Source organism: Primulina eburnea, chromosome 2 (genome assembly GCF_022965805.1).
Source record: "Primulina eburnea isolate SZY01 chromosome 2, ASM2296580v1, whole genome shotgun sequence".
In the NCBI taxonomy this organism is placed as follows: domain Eukaryota; kingdom Viridiplantae; phylum Streptophyta; class Magnoliopsida; order Lamiales; family Gesneriaceae; genus Primulina; species Primulina eburnea.
The window spans coordinates 40,168,933-40,188,647 of record NC_133102.1 but is presented as its reverse complement, the minus strand read 5'-3'; the positions used below and the strand labels follow the sequence as shown (position 1 = coordinate 40,188,647).

At 35.2% G+C, this 19,715-nt stretch overlaps 4 protein-coding genes across 4 annotated transcripts; 2 read left to right on the top strand and 2 right to left on the bottom strand.

The window, feature by feature from the left end:
• The first annotated feature begins 1,404 nt into the window (after window positions 1–1,404).
• Window positions 1,405–6,867, top strand: LOC140823166 (uncharacterized). The gene is made up of 18 exons (XM_073184350.1): window positions 1,405–2,264; window positions 2,339–2,425; window positions 2,504–2,708; window positions 2,803–2,911; window positions 3,260–3,379; window positions 3,505–3,586; window positions 3,744–3,803; window positions 3,997–4,049; window positions 4,295–4,461; window positions 4,730–4,955; window positions 5,233–5,290; window positions 5,390–5,446; window positions 5,550–5,795; window positions 5,900–5,967; window positions 6,057–6,113; window positions 6,191–6,284; window positions 6,365–6,505; window positions 6,591–6,867. Exons 1-18 carry the CDS (start codon window positions 1,701–1,703, stop codon window positions 6,678–6,680), a joined length of 2,484 nt encoding a protein of 827 aa, XP_073040451.1. The 5' UTR covers window positions 1,405–1,700; the 3' UTR covers window positions 6,681–6,867.
• A 453-nt stretch (window positions 6,868–7,320) lies between these two features.
• Window positions 7,321–9,168, top strand: LOC140823165 (cyclin-dependent kinases regulatory subunit 1). The gene is made up of 3 exons (XM_073184349.1): window positions 7,321–7,515; window positions 7,607–7,667; window positions 8,845–9,168. Exons 1-3 carry the CDS (start codon window positions 7,460–7,462, stop codon window positions 8,977–8,979), a joined length of 252 nt encoding a protein of 83 aa, XP_073040450.1. The 5' UTR covers window positions 7,321–7,459; the 3' UTR covers window positions 8,980–9,168.
• Window positions 9,169–17,359: 8,191 nt separating this feature from the next.
• Window positions 17,360–17,812, bottom strand: LOC140824306 (uncharacterized). Its single transcript, XM_073185907.1, has one exon. The coding sequence runs from the start codon at window positions 17,810–17,812 to the stop codon at window positions 17,360–17,362; it is 453 nt and encodes a 150-aa protein (XP_073042008.1).
• An 815-nt stretch (window positions 17,813–18,627) lies between these two features.
• On the bottom strand, window positions 18,628–18,999 carry LOC140824305 (uncharacterized). Its single transcript, XM_073185906.1, has one exon. It carries the CDS (start codon window positions 18,997–18,999, stop codon window positions 18,628–18,630), a length of 372 nt encoding a protein of 123 aa, XP_073042007.1.
• Window positions 19,000–19,715: the final 716 nt, after the last annotated feature.

The window sequence follows — 19,715 nt, the reverse complement described above, 5'->3', positions numbered from 1 at the left end:
ATTTTTTCTGTGTGTATTTTTAATAAATATTAAGATTAAGATTATACATGTAAAACCCTGAAAAAATATCATTTTTGGAGATCGATCACATTAATAATTTAATTTAGCAAATCTTAAACGAGTTATTCAGTGATCACTCGTTAATTGTACATTAATCATATGATTGTTTCTTCAAGTTATTCGTTCAATTCGTGCATGTAATTAATATGTTATTTTCATGCCTCGTTATTAATTTTCAAATTTCCGAATACTCTTGTGTTTATAAAACCCTAGCTAGCTATTATATAAACAAAGTGTTGGTGAAATAAATTTCTCTGAAATTGCATTTTGATGACATCTAACATTCTTTGAATAAATTGATGAAATTTATAATTCTCATGCAAATCATATCATTTAATCTGATTTGTCCTAACTTAATTTCTTGGAAATGTTTTTCTTGTTTAAGCACTGAAATATTTGTCGAATATTACTGATATGACGTCAGCGTATCACCGATATCTTATTCTTATATTAATAAAAGTGAAAAAAAAAATTTATCTGGCACAGAATGAGTGACGTTCGCATGCCGGAGTTGTAATCTCGGCCACATAATCTTCTCATATATATATATGTATATGTATATGTATATATATGTATGTATAGCTCTCAATGCTATAAAAAGTTTCTACATGAATATGTTTTTTAAATGCAATAGCCGTTTGGGGGTCAATCATTTTAATGTACATTGATGTTTTACCAACTTGGATTCAATTTAAATACAATATACACAATAGGCTATAACTTGTAGAGACGAGATCATTCTATAATTTCATATTTATTCACGTCTTGATATATTATTTTATCCCCAACTTTTTAAAATATTTGAGTTATTTTTTCTATTTTTTTTAATTTCTCTCATGTTTATTTCCTTATAAGTTCTTCATTAATTTATACTAATTGGTGTGATGATTCTGATATTTTGTCTTGTTTTCAAGGTTTAAATATTAGTCGATTTTCCAGACAACTTTCCAGGTATCTAAATAATATATTTTTTCTTTAAAAATAATTAACAAAATTAGAAGAAAATTTCCTGTTTAAAACACTTAATTACAGTAAGTAAATTAAAGTACATATCAATTTAATTTAGTTAATTTTATGTTGCAGAAATACTACAATGGACAGAGCCAACAGCCAAGCCAACAACATTAACTCCGAAGTGAGTGATTAATTATATGTTTAATTATGATTAATATTATTAATTTAATTAATTTAATTATATTATATTATATTATATTATATATGTGCAAAATTTGTGCGGGCCTTGCACATGTATTGCACGAAGTATGCTAAAAAATTGCACGGTTGGAAATATTAAGGTTACGGAGGGGTATTCTCGGAATTTAAGTAGTGACGTTTTCAAAACCTTTCAGCAGGCCTATCCCTACGTATATATATTCGTTCGAGATTTGGCGTTCGACGTTTGGAATTTGTGTCGATTAAAGAGAAAACTGAAATCTGTTCTCCCTTCTTTTATTGTTCTTTTATCCGATTTGATTTATTTGGGATAATCGATTTTCGTCCGATTTTGCGCTTTCATAATGGGGATAAATTTTCGAATTTATTTGGGGGGGTTGGTCTTCTGATTATTGCGTCTTGGATGTTTGATGTTATGTCCGTTTAATTGATTTGGTTGGAATATTGATTCTCTTTGTGGGTTTCAAATGGCGAAGGACGTGGATGCTGGTGAAGTAGTGGTTTCCTCTATCCGGGCTGGGATGAAGAGGGAGTTTGCGATGATGATGAAGGCGCAGTCAGAGATGGGTGGGGAGCTTTCGGTGGGACGAAGAAGGAGGGTGACGAGGTCCCAAAATACTGGTAGTTCTGGCAAAGACAATGTGGGGAGTTGTGGTAAGAGAATGAAAAAGGAGGATGGTGAAAAATCAGGAAGGAAAGATATGGGGAAGGTGGATGATGAGGCGGAGAGTGGTTTGGTGGATGTAGAGATTGATGTGGGAGGTGACTTGAGAAGTTTGGAGTCTGAGCAAGTTGGTGAAGGGAGGAATGAGGGAGGTGATATGGTGCCTGATTCGAAGGAAGGCGGTGTGCAACCTTTGTGCACCGAATCCGGAGCAGGACCTGTACTGAGTGGTGGAACTGAGACTTCGACTTCCCATCTGTTGAAGTCGAAGAAGGTGGAGTTGAAGAAGGTCCCGAAGAAGCTTAGGGATCTTCTTGAAACCGGGTTGCTTGAGGGCCTGCAAGTTTGTTATATTCGTGGCTCGAAGGTAAATTATTCAACAACTGGTTCGCGTTCGGAGTTTCGTCATTTAATTGGTTATTCACTTATGCTTTTATTTAGGCGCGGGAGCAGCCCGATTCTGGACTTCGAGGGTTAATCAGGGGGACTGGAATACTGTGTTCTTGTGAAGAATGCAAGGGAGAAAAGGTAAGGGCTCCGAAGTCACAAATTTTTGACTGATTTCAGTAGTTATATTGGGCTAACTGTTGGGTATTGTTAATGTAGGTTGTGACTCCTAACCAATTCGAGTTGCATGCGGGGAGTGGAAATAAACGTCCACCCGAGTATATCTATCTGGAGAATGGGAAGAATCTCCGAGATGTGCTGAATGCATGCAAAGTTGAACATTCAGACTCGCTGGAAGTTGTGATCAGGAATTTCATCGGCCGTGCAGAATTGAGACCGCCTGCTTCTTCTCTCAAATGCAAAGGTGAATCTTGTATCATCTCTTGGAAATTTCATGAATTGCATGTGATTCATGGTTAAGTAAATGACTTGGTCCTTTTTTTTAATCATGCTTTTAGGATTAATTCGTGATATCAGTGGCACGAAATCAATGCTTCATTGTGGTGCACGTGTTGGGCCGAAGGAATCTGATTCCTGTCCTACTCAGACGAGTGAGGCTACTTATAGGTAATGTAGCTACCTGCGAAGGTTAATCAATCCTTTTGTGTTTCTGTGCTGTTATTTTCCTATACATGTGCATTGCACATCTTCTGCACGATATGACGATTTTGGCCTGCAGAATTCGGACGACAAACTTTACATGAACAACCAATGGAATGCGCCATAAAAAATGATATGTATAATATTTAAGACTACTAAGATTTATGATTATGTTTTTCAGTAAAACTTTATTACTTACCTATAATGTTAAAGGTTGATAATAATCGAGATGTTTATAGCACAGTCAATAAAATAGGCGTTCATCTATTTGCCTAAATCTTTTGTTATAGGTGTTAACTTGATATGACATTTCAGGGATCCATTATCTGGTGTTTCGTCTCCAGTGGCCTCATGCAGTCAGTCTGAAGTTTCAGGAAGTGCTCGCATGCCTTCTAAAAGTCGGCCACGATCGAAAACTCTGAAGTTGACACGGAAGTAAGTACCTCTCCATTGTACTCGAGATAGATAATATAGTTTGATGATTTAGAGTCTCTGGTAAATGTGTTTTTTCCCTAAAGATTTTTGTATCAGCTCTGATTTTTTTCAATTCCAATTTGCAGAGATTTGGGAATGCATAAAGTAGTATTCACGGATAATGTGCTCGAGGATGGCACAAATTTGTCATATATTGTTCAAGGAGAGGTAAATGCAATAGAAAAAGACTATTCGTATCACTCCTGTTTAAATTAAATTCTTAAAATTTCTTAGATGCAACTGCTGCAATAGAAAAGACTATTCATGCTAAAGGTTTCTTCACAAAAAATTATTTCACCTTTATTTTAATTCTCTTTTTGAGCAGAAAAAGCTGGAGGGCTATAAAGAAAAAGGTGGTATTTTCTGCAACTGCTGCAAAAAATTGGTAATGTTATACGATTAATGTATTATTAATGATTATGTGTTCAATAGTACTTGTATATTGTATGAACGCGAGTATTGCACAATCATTGCACACTTGCATATTATTTATGATAATAGTTGCTACTCACATTATTTTCTCTGGTATTCCTGTAAAACATTCGTCTTTAATGTTGACATTTATTTTTAATTAATAGGTGAGCCCTTCACAGTTTGAGGCTCATGCTGGTTTTGCTTCTCGCCGAAAGCCGTGAGTGTTTTTTGGGCCTCTTCTTTTCATGCCTTCAAATTTATCATCTTTTATTGAACATATGCTCATTAATCACATAATTTTATATTGGTTTGAGATGTTTGCCGGACTCTGTTCTTTTCTTTTACAAGTATAATTTTGTCATATAAACATATAGAATCTATAGGACCAGATCAGGCATTTTTATTTAAGCTTTCTGAACGTTATAATTTCATTTTTTTCAACCTTCTTTTTTTGCTTGGCAGTTATGATAACATATACACGCCTGATGGGGCGTCTTTGCACGAGATTTCCCTTGGACTGTCTACCCTCCGTAAATCATCTTCCAAGGGAAATGATGATTTGTGCTCTATATGTGAGGGTGGGGGAAAGTTGTTGTGCTGTGACAACTGCCCACGAGCTTTCCACGCTGGTTAGTGCACTTTCTTTTATGCTCTATCATTGCTGTGGTATCCTTCAACTTTAACAAGGGATTTTATGCATGTAATTCAAGCATGCCATGGTTTGAAAGATTCATGCCAAAACCTTTTGATCTCACCAAATTAGACCCTTAGCTCTCTTTGTTTTCTGCATATGCATGCCAAAACCTTTTGATCTCACCAAATTGCATGCATAATATTTATTTTAAATCATTTCTGCACATGTAATTACCTCACATAACTCGCCTGGTTGTACTGCAGACTGTGTTCCACATTCAAGTGTTCCGCATTCAAGCATCCCACAAGAAAAATGGTTTTGCAAGTACTGCGAGAACATGTTCCAAAAGGCAGAGGCCGCTAAGCTCAATGCAAATGCAATTGCAGCTGGAAGAGTGGCCGGCGTTGATCCTTTGGAAGAAATAAAACAGCGCTGCATTCGAATTGTTGGAATACTTGAAGCTGATGTTGGTGGATGTGCGCTTTGCAGGTTGCGTCACGGTTCCCTTGTCTTTTCTAAATTATTACTACATGATATCGTAGCTGTTCAGCTCTACTTTACGTTTTTTTGCATAAAATGTTTTATTGCATTTATGCAAGCAAACAAAGTGCAAATGATGTGCAAGTGGAGTGCAGAATCATATTTGGGATTGAAAATTCAGTACCCTTCTGATAAATTCTTGATTTAATAGTTGCCATCTTCTTTATTATAAATTTCATCGCTCTTCGGATTATTCTATCACTGATTTGAGTTTCAATTCTTGCAGGGGTCATGATTTCAGTGCAGCGGAATTTAATGACTCAACAGTGATAATCTGTGATCAGGTATTATAGGCTCTTATTGTATTATAAACTGAAGCAGCTTTCTAAATAAAAGGAAAGTACTATTGGTTTCTATTTTGACAAACATTCTTAACATTTTAGTGTGAAAAAGAATACCATGTGGGTTGCCTGAGGGAGAACAAGATTGATGACTTGAAGGTTAGTTAATACCATAACCATGCTCATCATTCCTCAGTTTTCAAAATCAATAAATCCACTTATCTCATTCCTTTGAGGAATATCTTGTCCATGTTTGTTACAGGAATTGCCGGAGAATGAATGGTTTTGCTGCACCGAGTGCCTAAACACAAACTCCACTCTCCAGAAGTTGATTTCAGATGGTGAGCAGATGCTTCCACAACCTGTCCTTGAAGTTGTGAAGAAGAAATGTGAGGAAAAAGGTTTGGAAAATGCCTCCGACCTCGACATAAAATGGAGGGTTCTGAGTGGGAAAACGGCATCCCAAGACACCAGGGCATGGCTTTCGGGGGCAGTCAATATTTTTCACGTTAGTACCTGTGTCAGATGCTGCTGTCACCACAAGACAAAAATAATTTATGATAATTTTATGCCAAATATACATTCTAACACCATTTACAAAAATTATTGCAGGACCGATTCGATCCTATTGCTGATTCTAGCACTGGTCGTCGTGATCTTATTCCTGAATTAGTTTATGGGTAACTAGTATATAATATACTCAACATACTTGCACAATGCCATGTTTTTGTCATTCGAGCTAATGACAATATTTGCTGACGATTGACAGGAGGCAGTTCAAAGACCAGGATCTTTGTGGCATGTATTGTGCCGTATTGATTGTCAAGTAAGGATTATTCTGAAATTTGAGCATATGAATCGTTACTTGGATGTACTCTCTATTCTGATGCATTGTTTCTATAGCTCGGAGGTGGTTTCTGCTGCAACTTTTCGGGTTTTTGGGCAAGAAGTTGCGGAGCTTCCTCTAGTTGCCACAAGCATTAACTCACAAGGGAAGGTAAGTTGAGTCTGTATTGAAGCTACGTCGAGTCTTCCCAGAATTAGAATCCAAAGCTCAATATTTTGCTCCTTTTTCAGGGATATTTTCAGTCGCTTTTCTTTTGTATTGAAACGCTGCTCAAATCTCTCAACGTGAAAGACTTGGTGCTACCAGCTGCTGATGAAGCTGAATCACTATGGAAGGAGAGATTTGGGTTCGAAAAAATCGGTGAAGAACAGGTACTTACATGCGCTCTCGCAAGGATCGATTCGTCTGTTATTCATTCATTCAATTATTAAGTTTATATATATTTTCGCTTTGCAGCTTGATCAATACACAAAGAGCTACCAATTGTTGATATTTCAAGGGACATCTGTGTTACATAAATCGATCTCTCAGCCATCAGAGTCTTGAAATATCGACCTTTTTTGTTTCATTTTTGCCTTCCCAAAACCAAGCTTCTGTTTGTGGCCCAACAAATTTTGTGCAAAAAAAGTGCATATTCAATTGTAAATGCTTCGCTTCAATTTTGTGAAACATTGTGCTGTATATTCACATATAATCTTTCTTTTTTTAAAAAAAAATGTTTACATTTATTGTCTACAGAGTTTCATGATTAAACCCAAAAAAAATAAAAATCCAACAATATATCAAGAAAAATTACATATACATATTGATTGTTGATAATTAAATAATTAGGATTGATTGCATTGATGGGATTGGATTAATCAAATTCTCTGTGGATTTTTTTTATCCATTTGTTATTAATATTTGTCAATTAAATCTCATCTTAATTATAAAATTTTAATATTCTCCTTCTTCATATTTTTATTTATTATATTTAACACTAATGGTAAAATAATAATAAAAATAACTTATTTAATTAAAAAAAGGTAATAATTTCGAGGCGGGGAAAATTTCAAAATTCAAAATTCAAAACTTAGTCCTCCATTTTGTTCAAAATCTTAAAAGCATCCTAATCTTTTTTAACACCCTAAATACACTCTGTTTCCTTTTTCTCCACACCGCTCGTGTTTTCCTGGCACTCCCATTCTTCTCTAAGGTACTATTCAGTTCGATCGGTGACTTTTCGTTTTCTTTCGAATTTGTTGGTTGTTTTACATCTGTTGATGCTGTAATTAAACCAAATTTCGTTTTTCTGTATGCGAAATTGATTGTTGAAGCTAATCGAAATGGGCGGCCAGATCCAGTACTCCGATAAGTACTTTGATGACACCTACGAGTACAGGTGATTTGATTTTGTTTTTTTTTTTTTGAGAATTTGTTTTACGGTTACTTTGTCGGCTAAGATCTTGTTTGAGCAATTTTGAGGTGTTCAGGCATGTGGTTCTTCCGCCAGAGGTGACCAAATTGCTTCCTAAAAATCGACTCCTCTCGGAAGTAAGTAATTCATATCCTTTGTTTGTATTGATGATCAGAGTTGAGGATTTTTGTCGATTACATGAATATTTGAGCGGGAACTTTGTTTTGTTGTTGTGGTCATTTGTTTGCTTTAGAAATCTATTATTTTTTCTGTTTGGTGGCTGAGAAATTGCGTGGCGTTGCATGAATCAGTGCTAATTTTGTTATTGTCAGACTGAGTAGTTGTTTGAAGGAGTAAAGCAATTTTTTTCAGCATTTTTACTTTTAATTTTAGGCAGACACTAGTTACTCGTGCCCACCTGCTTTAGCTTAATTCCTTGATTTTAAGATAGTTCCTCGTAAATCTGTGCAAGATTTCTGGTTTCTGGGAACAAGTTTGATGCTCTGATCATAAGGATGTGTCTTTTGGGTGGAAAGAATCATTCTCTCCCCATACCATACACACATAGACAGCAAGATACCATAACACATAGACAGCAAGAACAAAACAAGATCAACTATTCGATTTTGGTTTTAAGAAGCTTAAATCAAGTTATTTCAAATCTTTGACCTAAATACATCATACTTTGTTGGACGCTTTTTAATTAACTTTAGCTTCAAATTTACCGTGTTGACTTTCAGCCTTAGTATTAATCAGTAGAATGGTTTTCCATTCCTCCATAAAATAGGGTCAGGAGAAATCCAATCAGGTTGCATTAGTATTGATACATTTGTATTTGGTGATAAAAAATTTATATGTTGGTTTTGAATGATTTCAGTATGGAGGAATTTGGAGTTCAGGGAAATGGTTTGGACTCAAATGGAGAAATTGAAACCCAAATAGCTGACATGTATTCAAACAAAATTGATATCTTTAAATAGTGTCTCCAAAATCATTTCATTTCAAATCCTTTCAAAATTTTCAGTTGCAACTCGTGTGTTGATAGTGCTGGCTTGATTGTGTAATGATTCTGAGATTAGTTGATTGCACGTGTTTCTTGTAAAATCATTGAAGTAAAAAATGTTTGCTGTCACATGAAAATGACAACCATAGAATAAAAATTGCAGTTGATTATCACACTTCCAGCTATGGACTGGTAGTATTTTTTCCTGAACCTTTGGAAGTTGTGTTCTCTGTAAATGTTCTCTTGTTTTCTTCACTCTTCCTAGTTCTTGATCCAAATTGTTGGCAAATGAATTACTTTTGTTTCGATAGAATGAATGGCGAGCAATTGGGGTCCAGCAGAGCCGTGGGTGGGTTCACTATGCAATCCACCGCCCAGAGCCGCACATCATGCTTTTTAGGAGGCCACTGAACTACCAGCAACAGCAGCAAGAGAACCAAGCTTAACAGCAAAGCATGAGTAGTTCTGTTGGTGTTTCCCCTAAGTAGCAAGATTTACTTGTAAAAGCCTACTCTCTTCTTCTCTGCAAAGGCAATGCATCTATTACATATTATGATCTTCAATGTTGAAATTTCCTTTTTCGACGACTTTTCTGTCACTTTATGTCGTTATTATAATCACTTTATGTTGTTCTAGAGACGCATTCTTTGTCCAGGTTTCCTTGTTTCCTATATCAAAAACTTCAGATGTATGGAGTGAAATACTTGTGGCATTTACTCAGCAACGAAAAATCCATTTTTTGGAGTCGTAAAATTGAATTGTGCAACCGATAGTTTTCATTTCTTCTGTGTGATAATATCTCATGAATTTGGAAAACAAAAGAGCGAAGATTGTAAACAGTGAACTAATGAAGCTATACGTGATTTACATGCTCGGACTCGAGATCGACGGAGCGAGGATTCAAGCCCCAAGCCGATAGATAAATAAAAATACTAGTATTGCTCCATGCGCGTAAAACTTTGTAAAGAAATGTTTTTTAAGAAGGTAAATTATAATCAAAGTTTAATTAAAAAGAAAGCAGAAAAAAACAATAATTATTACATTATTTTATTCAAAGAATACATGACACGAACATAATAAATAAGCTTTCACAATATTTTTATTTCTATAAAAAGAAATATCAATAATGGTAAAACGATTAGGTTGAATATCAATTTATTTTCCAGATACCCGATAAAAAATTGACTAGAAATAAATGACAATTTCGGGTGAACACATTCCCGTCTCGAGTTCTTTACATATTCAAGCGTGTAGGTCGACCCTTAGGCAATAAAGAGGTTAAAGCAGAGTGGTGTGTTCTAAATAATTGCCAAGAAATTGAGAAATACCTTGAGCAAGTCATCTATAACTTTTTCAATTACTGATTTAATCTAAATGCATATTGTTAGTTAATATTATTATTTTAAATATTATGAAAATAATAATAATATTTTAAATATCATGTAGGGAGCATCGAAATGATCTAATAGCTAGGGGAGTGCGGAATGTAGAACTACAACAAGAAATTGAGTTTACAATGTTGTTTAGAGATAAAGTAAGTAAAATAATATGTTCTAGTCAATACGATAAATTGTTCAATCCTAAATAATATTTGGTTGCATTTGAATTGAGCCTTTTCAAATCAAATGATATATTTGTATCATACTTCTCTAACATTTTTTAGGTTAATGAAATGCGAGAAGCTGGTTCATATGAGGCCACAGATGAATTGTATGCATTAGCTAATATATCCAATTTCATTGCGTGCTCATACTTCGGTGCTATTATCAATAGCGTTAAGTTTCTTGTGGAACAACGAGATGTGAGACGAACCACACAAAATAGTGGTATTCTTTTACTCGATGTAGAAGGGCAAAACTTTTATGGTGTTCTTCAAGAAGTTATATAGTTGTGTTATTTAAAAGATTGCATTGTGTTGACATTCAAGTGCAAATGGTTTGACACTGATCTTAGGAAGAGAAGAATTCAAGTAGACAATATATTCACGAGCATTTATTCTGGGGCAGAATGGTACAAGAATGATCAATTTATACTTGCATCACAGGCAAAGTTAGTATATTTACTTGAATGATAGAATGGCCCAATGTGGAAATTGGTGCAGTCTTATACACCATGTAATATATGAGACTATCCAAATTTTGAAGTTGAAAATGATGTTGACACGGTTAGTTTTGATTATCACGTAGTGCAAGAATTTAATTCATAATAATTGCAATTGTTGGTAGAATTACCGGAGTTAGAGAATATCAACTTCTATCGAGATGATGTTAAACCAGCCGAGGTTATGAATATCTATCATTTATTATGCAATTTAGGTGATTTTGTAGTAAGTGATGATGAGTTTGAAGACGACAATTAGAAGATTATGAAAAACAAGATGATGATACAATTGAAATTGACGAAGATGATTGTATTGAAAATAAAAATAATGACACTACTTCAGACGAAGTAAGAATTATATTTTCATATTACTGTCGGTTTATCTATTCTCTATATTATTGTCTATTTATTCAATAATTTTTGATGTCATTAATTTATTCGTATTCTTAATTTTATATATATATATATATATATATATATATATATATATATATATATATATATTTTACAGGATATCTAGTTTGAATGCTAGTGCTTCTAGTATTGGAGAGGGTGGATCAGGAGGGGATGGAGAAGGCAGACAGACAACATGGAGACAACAATATTGTAGTAAAGTTCTCGAGAAAGCATTGAGAAAGCGAAAACATAATAAATTGAAGGTTGATTTTGAAAAGTATATAGGGACTAGTGTTGGAGAAACTGAAAAATGATTTAATAACTTGATAGCTCCGAAATACTCCTCGTATTACAGCTTGGGAGGATTTCACTTTAGTTGAAAAAAAACTCATCTTTGATCGTCTTGATGTAAGTTTGAAAATTTACATTATGTTATTTTATTGATATAATAATAAGAATATGTGTATTAATGACTTGGTTTTTTTTTTTTTTGGAAGAACAAATTTACACATCCAAAGACAAGTGTGGTGAAGGCCGAGGTAGAGCGGCTTGCCATGAGAGCAATTCGAGAACGAAGATGTAAGATGAGGAAACACTGGAAGCAACTCGATGGGTGGCAAAATAAAGATGCACTAAAGAAAAAAACCATACAAGGGATTAAGCCAAGATGATTGGGATTTTCTTTGTGATTATTTTGAAAAGACGAAAAATGGTTAGTAATAATTAGATTAGTTGATAAATATTTTATTATTACTTTAACAAATATTATTCTTTATTTTTGTAGGAAAAATCCGAGAAGAATACAAATAATCAATTTTGTAGACCACTTGAAGGAGCTTATGGATCGAATACTTTGGTTCAACATTATCACGCTACTGTAAGTTTTATTATAAAATAATATTTACTTTTACATTTTATATGATAATAACTGTTTTATTTTTAAGGCCGATCCTGTGACGGGAGAGCTTCCGAGCTTGATCGACACCTTTGAGCCATTGTTTCACAAAGGAGGAAAATAGAAGAATGATTGGGCAACACAAAAATATGTAAGTATCTTTTATTATTTTTTTAGAGGAGCAATGAATACTAATTGTTTTGTTTGTGACATACCAATTTTTTCCTCTCGATGTACACGTGTCTTGGTTTTCTTATGTTCATTGGTGTATATATTTTCTGGGCTTTGTTATTAGTGCTTTTGAGTGTCATTTCTTCGAATAGTTTGTTTATTTTATGTTGAGTGAGTCTCATGTGAGACCGTCTCACGGATCTTAATCTGTGAGACGGGTCAACCCTACCCATATTCACAATAAAAATTAATATTTTAGCATAAAAAGTAGTACTTTCTCATGAATGACCCAAATAAGAGATCTGTTTCACGAATACGACTCGTGAGACCGTCTCACACAAGTTTTTGCCTTTTATGTTTTGACGGCATGGTTAAGCTTCTTTGCTTAGATAAGAGAGAATAATGGATTGAAACCGGTTGCAAATAACTGCTGATTTTGGCGAATATCAGATCTTGGATGTCAAAATGCTTTATTGTTTAGTTTCAGAGCATATTTTCATTTTTCCATTATATTTTTAGTAACAATGATGATGATCATAATTATTGTTTATGATTATAATAGTTCTTCGTATGTAATTTTAATGAACATGGAAAAATTTATAAAAAGAGGTGATTTTTTTAAATACTAATAATTTAATTTCTTTTAAGGCTGAAATAGTTGAAGTTCGATCGACTCAGCCAGAGGATGAAGTGTCTGTCTCTACTATTGATAATGTGCATCAGCCCAAAGATGTTGATATCATGACAAAAGTCTTAGGCTCACAATCTCGTCACGTCAAGGGTTTAGGTCTATTACCTAAACTATCTATAGTGAGTGGTCCTAGGGCCACAAATATCAGATCAAAGTATAATGATGATGGTAAAAAAAAATTATGGCTATGCAACATATGTTCGATGAGCAAAAACAGACTATAGATGAGCAGCAACAGACTATAGGTGAGCAACAACAAAAATTTGATGCATTTTTGCAACACTTGCAACATGTTATTTCAGGTTTTTCTTTCCAGCCTCCACCGACAGGCTCTTCGACTTGATCTCCTCCATCACTTTGGACATTATTTGATTAGTTAATTTGTGTATTTTTTGAAAAAAATTTGATTATTGAATAGTAAATTGTACATCTATTAAATTTTGTTATATACAATTATTTTTATTTGATGTTCATATTTAATAGAAAAAATAACATTAATGACATATTTTGGCAATGCTTTTATAGTCGGCAAAAAATGATGGATAAAAAGTAGAAAAATTGGTAATGTCAAGGGCGTCGTCAAATGTCTAATATATTTGGTGATGAGGTTTTTACGTAAAATTGAATCGAAAAATACATTTCACGATGCAAGGAAGGCGTCACCACATGTTAATACCTTCTGGCGACGTGTGGGATCAGCGTCGCGAAATGCATACACCGTTAGTGACATTTTATTTTCCGCGTCGCCACAGGGCCGATTTACATTTGCCTACAAACAGTTTGCGATGCAACTCAGCGACGAGTTTTTGCGTCGCCAAATATTCGATGGCGTGCTTCACTTATATTTTGTTACGTTGGTCAACGTCGCCAAATGTAAAATTTCTTGTAGTTAATTTGAATGGATGAATTTCAAATCTATACATTTTAAATATAATTTTATTTTTTAGATAAGTAAGACAATAAATTCAAGTTAATTTTTCAAATATTTATATATTATTTTATATTAATTAAGATAAATTTTAAATTAAATCAATGATAATATGATTTGAAAATACATTTTATTTTATCTTAATCGTACAAAATTAAATATAAATGCATGAATTTCTAATCCGCATTACCAAACCCAAATGAATTGGAATTCTAAGGAATAATTTGTTAAATAATCGCTTTTACTTAAAAAGGAAGACGAAGTTTTTCTTTTTTCCGTAATCTACACTATTTCCGACTCCAGTCGTACATGTAGTTGGTTTGAATGAAATTGAAACAGGAGGGAGCATGAAAATTTGATCCAGGTCAATAATAAGTTTGATTCTTGTCTGTTTTTTTCTCTTTTGTTAGAATTTGTGTACATGCGGCTGGGAGAAGAAAAATCGGATATCAGAGAATTGAACTTGGATGTTGAGTATAATCTTGAAGCATATGGATGCCGGAGCTAAGGAATTGCCCCTCCGATACGTTTTTTGGGTCATCCCTGAGCGAAGACAAGACAGACTTTTACTTGGTTTGGGATCGGCCATAGATAGAAATGAGCCTAGCAGTTTCATTACGTCTTGTGCAGCTAATAATAAGTTATTAGTAAATCATTAGAGATTCTGGAGCTTGGTTTTGTCAAAAAACAAAGTGAGATCATGAAATAATATTGAAAATTTCTCGAGGTTTGGTCGGATTTATTTTTATATATCTCTGTAATTAAGAGATCCCATTTTCCTGGCATGCAGAAATAATGGGTTCGTTTCTGATTTTTAAACGGTCGAAAATGGAAATCAGATGTTTCTACTTTATCAACTGTAATATTCTTCCCATGGCTTTATATCTGTAGCCACTGATTGCAGTCAAGATGGAAGCTAACTTCCGCTCCATGACCTCATACACAGTCACTTCCACAATCTAAGGGTACACCAAAGGGATGTATTATTGGAAGGCTTAAAAGATTATCGCTGAAAGTATAAGAAGCGAGTTGTCCATAATATTATATTTATGTTACGATTCCTCAATTGATATTTGAAAAATTATGTTATGTAAAAATGGTTTGATGTATGTTATAACTTGATCAAGTTAGTCTATATGGGTAGTATATATATTGGCTAGAAAAATAGTGTAAGATAAATCATTTAACTTGATCCGTGAAAGCCTTGCCTTTGGGATCAAAATTTTCGTTTTATATAATCAGTGGACATCTGCTCTGATGCATATGACTTACAAAGAAAGGAATGAGACATCCTTGACGCTACATCCCATAATTTATACTTCTTTGGATTGCATTATATTGAAAACAGTCTACTCATAGTTTTTAGAAAGGCCACTGGATCTGCGCCTAGGCTCTGGGCTCGAAGTTTGACGAGGCTCAGCCCTTGCATGCCCTCGAGCCATGCCAAGTCTCAGTTCTTCTATGAATTTCATTGCTTGCATGTTGGCATTTACTTTTTATTTATTCTTTTTTTTACAGATTCTTTGGTCCATCTACATTAATATCAGATGTCCTCGTTGCAATAGGCCTATTAGCTTTTGCTTCAGCAGGCTTCGCATTCCCTTTTACATGGCGTAGGTGACTAATCGTCGATTTTGTGCTATACTTATCAGCCACTATAATGAATGTTACTATGCATATGATTGTCTCGTTTTCTATAGGTCGAGGTCATCAAGGATTCCTGCGATTGATTCGTCGAAGCCACCGCTGCCTCAGATGAATTTTCGAGAGCCTTACATGAACACTGGATCACGAGATATAGGCCCCCAAATTTCCCCAAATAAATTGTAAATTGTTCATCTCGAAGTGGAAAAATACAGACTAGCTATTTTGTGTTTTTATGAAACATGAAATAGTTCAACCGGTGAAGAGAAAGAGCAAAACCATGCTATGAGAAACTTTTTTGTACGTAATTTATTTGTATTTCACTGCTTTCGTTCCTCGGTATAAAGTCATCACTGATTCACTGTGGGATATTTTGGTTCTTGTAACAATTCTGATTGATCCTTTTAGGTCCAAGTTTTATTATTATTAATAATATTAATCCTTATATTCAAGTTAATATAAATTATTGCGTCATAATACTAGAACTAGTAATATTTTTTATAAAACTAATATAAATCATGATAAAATCGAATGATAATACTTTATATTCTATTGATTTACTTTACTTTATTTATAAAATGTATCATAGATTATTCTGAAACTGGTTATTGGTAATATTTCTAAAATTTTCAATCTGATTATGTGTTTTTCAAATTTGGTTGTGTCACGCCCTGAAACTCGGGATTTGACACCGGCGTCGTTTAACGATCACATAATTGAAACGATCAGCCTCGTAGCATAGTATAAACCGAAAACCAGTTTATTATTCATAATTTCTCAAAAGCAACTATCTTTACAACTGAATGAAATAAATTTGCGGAAACGTCTAACATAAAACTGAAAGTACTAAAATTCAAAAGATAACATAACTAAACTAAATCATCACTTCACCATCCCCAAAACTGTTCAGATTCTTCCTCTTCAACCTGTTCTTCGGACTTATCTGGGGAAGGGTGTAGGGGTGAGTATTTTGGGGATACTCAGCAAGTGGGGGATATCGAACACAACATAAAATTTCCAATATTTTCGAAAATAACACATATTTACAGCATGTTTTTCATAATCGTAACTTCGTATTCATATCATTGTAACACTTCAATTTTTCACTTTTCATGGTTTACTGATATCAGTCCCTAAGTTTTAATCCTCTAAGGGGGCGAGGCCATAAAACAGTTCTATCCCACTGTTAAGGGCCATATGTTGGAATTCCACCCATTTTCAGGGAATCCTCACACTGTCAACGTATAAACGTAGCAAGATTTAAAAAAAAAAACGTAGACGGTGTTCGACCGAATTTTTTTTTAAAAAAAGAAAATACATAACCAAAAATTTATGAATTTTAAAATTTTCCCACTTACCTTAAATTCTTGAGAAAAACGTGAAAAAGGCTACGGTTCTTCGAAATTCCTACTTCACTGGTTGGACGGCGGCAGCGCTTCGCTGTGCTCGAAAACTCCTAAGGGAACTAGGGGGAGATTCTCTTAAATTTGGTGAGAATTGAGGTGTAATTTTCGAGTCATGTGGCCCTCCTATTTATAGGGGTTGGCTGCTATCGTGATCAAGAGTTATAGTTGCATTTGAACTCTGAATCAAATCTTCATCTAAAATCATGATTTATCCGTGATATTGTGTGATTTCGAAATCTAGGTCTTCCATCCCATACAAATTTCGAAATTTGTATAATATGTACATTGTTTAATTCGAATTCTAGAGATTTGATTATCTCCTGCTTGATCTTTTATCCCGGTATCTCAATCGCACTCAAATCTTAGATCTTTATCTGTTTATATTCAAAATTCCTTAATAACTTCCTTGGATTGAGATAAATTTATTCCTACCAAACTTTCAAGTTGCGCACCCGATAAAATTATCTACACGGTTTAGATAACTCAAAAATAAAAATCTTATATTCTAAATAATAATTGAAAATCCAAGATTACTAAATCCTAGTACAATTAAATTATTGAAAAGATATGATCCCGATGTATCGAATCTCGGGTTTTACATCCCTCCCTCCTTAAGAGAAGTTTTGTCCTCGGACCTTGGGTTGGCTTGGTCTATGAAAAGGTACGGGTACTGGTCCCTCATCTTTTCTTCTAGCTCCCACGTGGCTTCTCTTTCCGTGTGGTTAGACCACTGTACCTTGACGTAGGGAATGATACGTCGCTTTAGTACTTGGTCCTTGGTGCCCACCATTCTAATGGGAACTTCTTCGTACTTCAGCTCTTCTCCCAAGTTACTTTCGATCATGAGCGGTTCTGCTTCCAACACGTGGCTTGGGTTCGAGATGTATTTCCGTAGTTGGGACACGTGGAAAACGTTGTGAATTCTAGACATGTTTGGTGGCAGTGCTAATCTGTAAGCTAGTGTGCCCATCTTTTCCAAAATCTCAAAGGGTCCCACATAACGAGGGTTTAGCTTCCCGGCTTTACTGAATCGGACAACTCCTTTCATAGGTGGTACTTTTACGTAGGCCTTTTCGCCAACGTTGAATTCCACTGGCCTTCTTTCCAGATCTGCCCAGCACTTCTGTCGATCTTGAGCTGCTTGAGCTTCTCTCGGACTACTACAACCTTGTCTATTGTTATCTGTACGAGTTCGGGTCCTACTATTGCTTTTTCTCCCACTTCATCCCAATACAAGGTTGATCGGCATTTTCTCCCATACAGAGCTTCGTATGGAGCCATCCCGATACTGCTGTGATAGTTGTTATTGTAAGCAAACTCGATCAATGGTAGGTGACTGCTCCAATTGGTACTGAATTCTAGAGCGCAGGCTCGCAGCATATCTTCCAGGGTTTGAATTGTTCTCTCGGTTTGGCCATCGGTTTGAGGATGATAGGACGTACTAAGTGTCACTTTAGTTCCTATGGCCCCCGGAAAGATCTTCCAAAAACGTGAGACGAACCTTGGGTGTCTGTCAGACATGATGCTTACTGGTACTCCATGAAGTCGTACAATATTGTCCATGTACAGTGTAGCCAACTTGTCCAGATTATAGTTCATACGGACTGGTAGGAAGTGTGCAGATTTTGTAAGTCTATCTACAATTACCCATATTCCGTCTTGACCTTGTCTTGACTTTGGTAACCCTACCACAAAATCCATGGAGATATGCTCCCATTTCCATTCAGGTATCTCCAAAGGTTGCAATAATCCTCCAGGTCGCTAGTGCTCTGCTTTGACCTGTTGACATACTTGGCATTTAGAGACAAATTCTGCCATGTCTCTTTTCATTCCATTCCACCAAAAATTCATCTTAAGGTCCCTTTACATTTTTATACTCCCCGGATGGACTGAAAATTTAGACTTGTCTGCTTCTGACAGTATTTCTTGGCAAAGGTCATCGCTGTCTGGTACACACAGCCACCTTTTCATCCACATGACTCCTCTGTCATCAATTTGTAGATCTTGAGACTTCCCGCTTTCAACTTGTCCTTTAAGTTTCTTTAGTTCAGAGTCTCGATCCTGGTTTAACTTGACGGTCTCTTGCAGGCATGGCTGAGCGGAGAGTGAAGCTAGGGTGATCTTGTTTCCACTTTTCTGACTCAAGGCATCGGCCACCCTGTTTGCTTTACCCGGATGATAACTGATAGTCAGGTCGTAATCCTTTAGCAGTTCGATCCATCGCCTTTGCCTCATGTTAAGTTTCTTTTGGGTGAACAGGTATTTGAGGCTCTGGTGATCTGTGAAAATTTCACACTTGGCACCTGTAATGCCCTAGATTTTATATCACGTTAAGCGAAGATTATTGAAATTGCATTGATGTGATTATTAAAGGGCTATTACGAGACAAAATCGGGCCAAGCATATGAATTACATAACTAGGGGACAGAGAGTCTGGCGCCCGAGCGGTAGTTTTTGACCGCCCGAGCGCCAGTGTTCATCAAAGATACTGTTTGGGCAGAAGGTGCGGCGTCCGAGCGGTAGTTTTTGACCGCCCGAGCGCCAAGGTGTAATTCAGAAACGCTTGGACAGAGACTGCCGCGCTCGAGCGGTAGTTTAGCACGCTTGAGCGCGACCCAATTTCAAGAAAAGAAGCCACGTTTCGTTTACATGCAAACTTGATATATATATATATATATATATATATATATATATATATATATATATATATATATATAAATATATATATATCCTTACGCCTTTTGTGAAAGATCCGTCCGTTAGATTATAAATCTGACTTCGGTACCGCGTTCCTATCAACGCAGGCTACAACTGGACGTAAGTTTTACTACGCTTTGACATGTTTTGAAATTATGATGTTGTTAGAATTGAATACACATCATATATGTTGTTCTTAACATGTTAGACAACGTAGAATCGAAGCCGGATTAAGAAACGGACTGAATATGGAA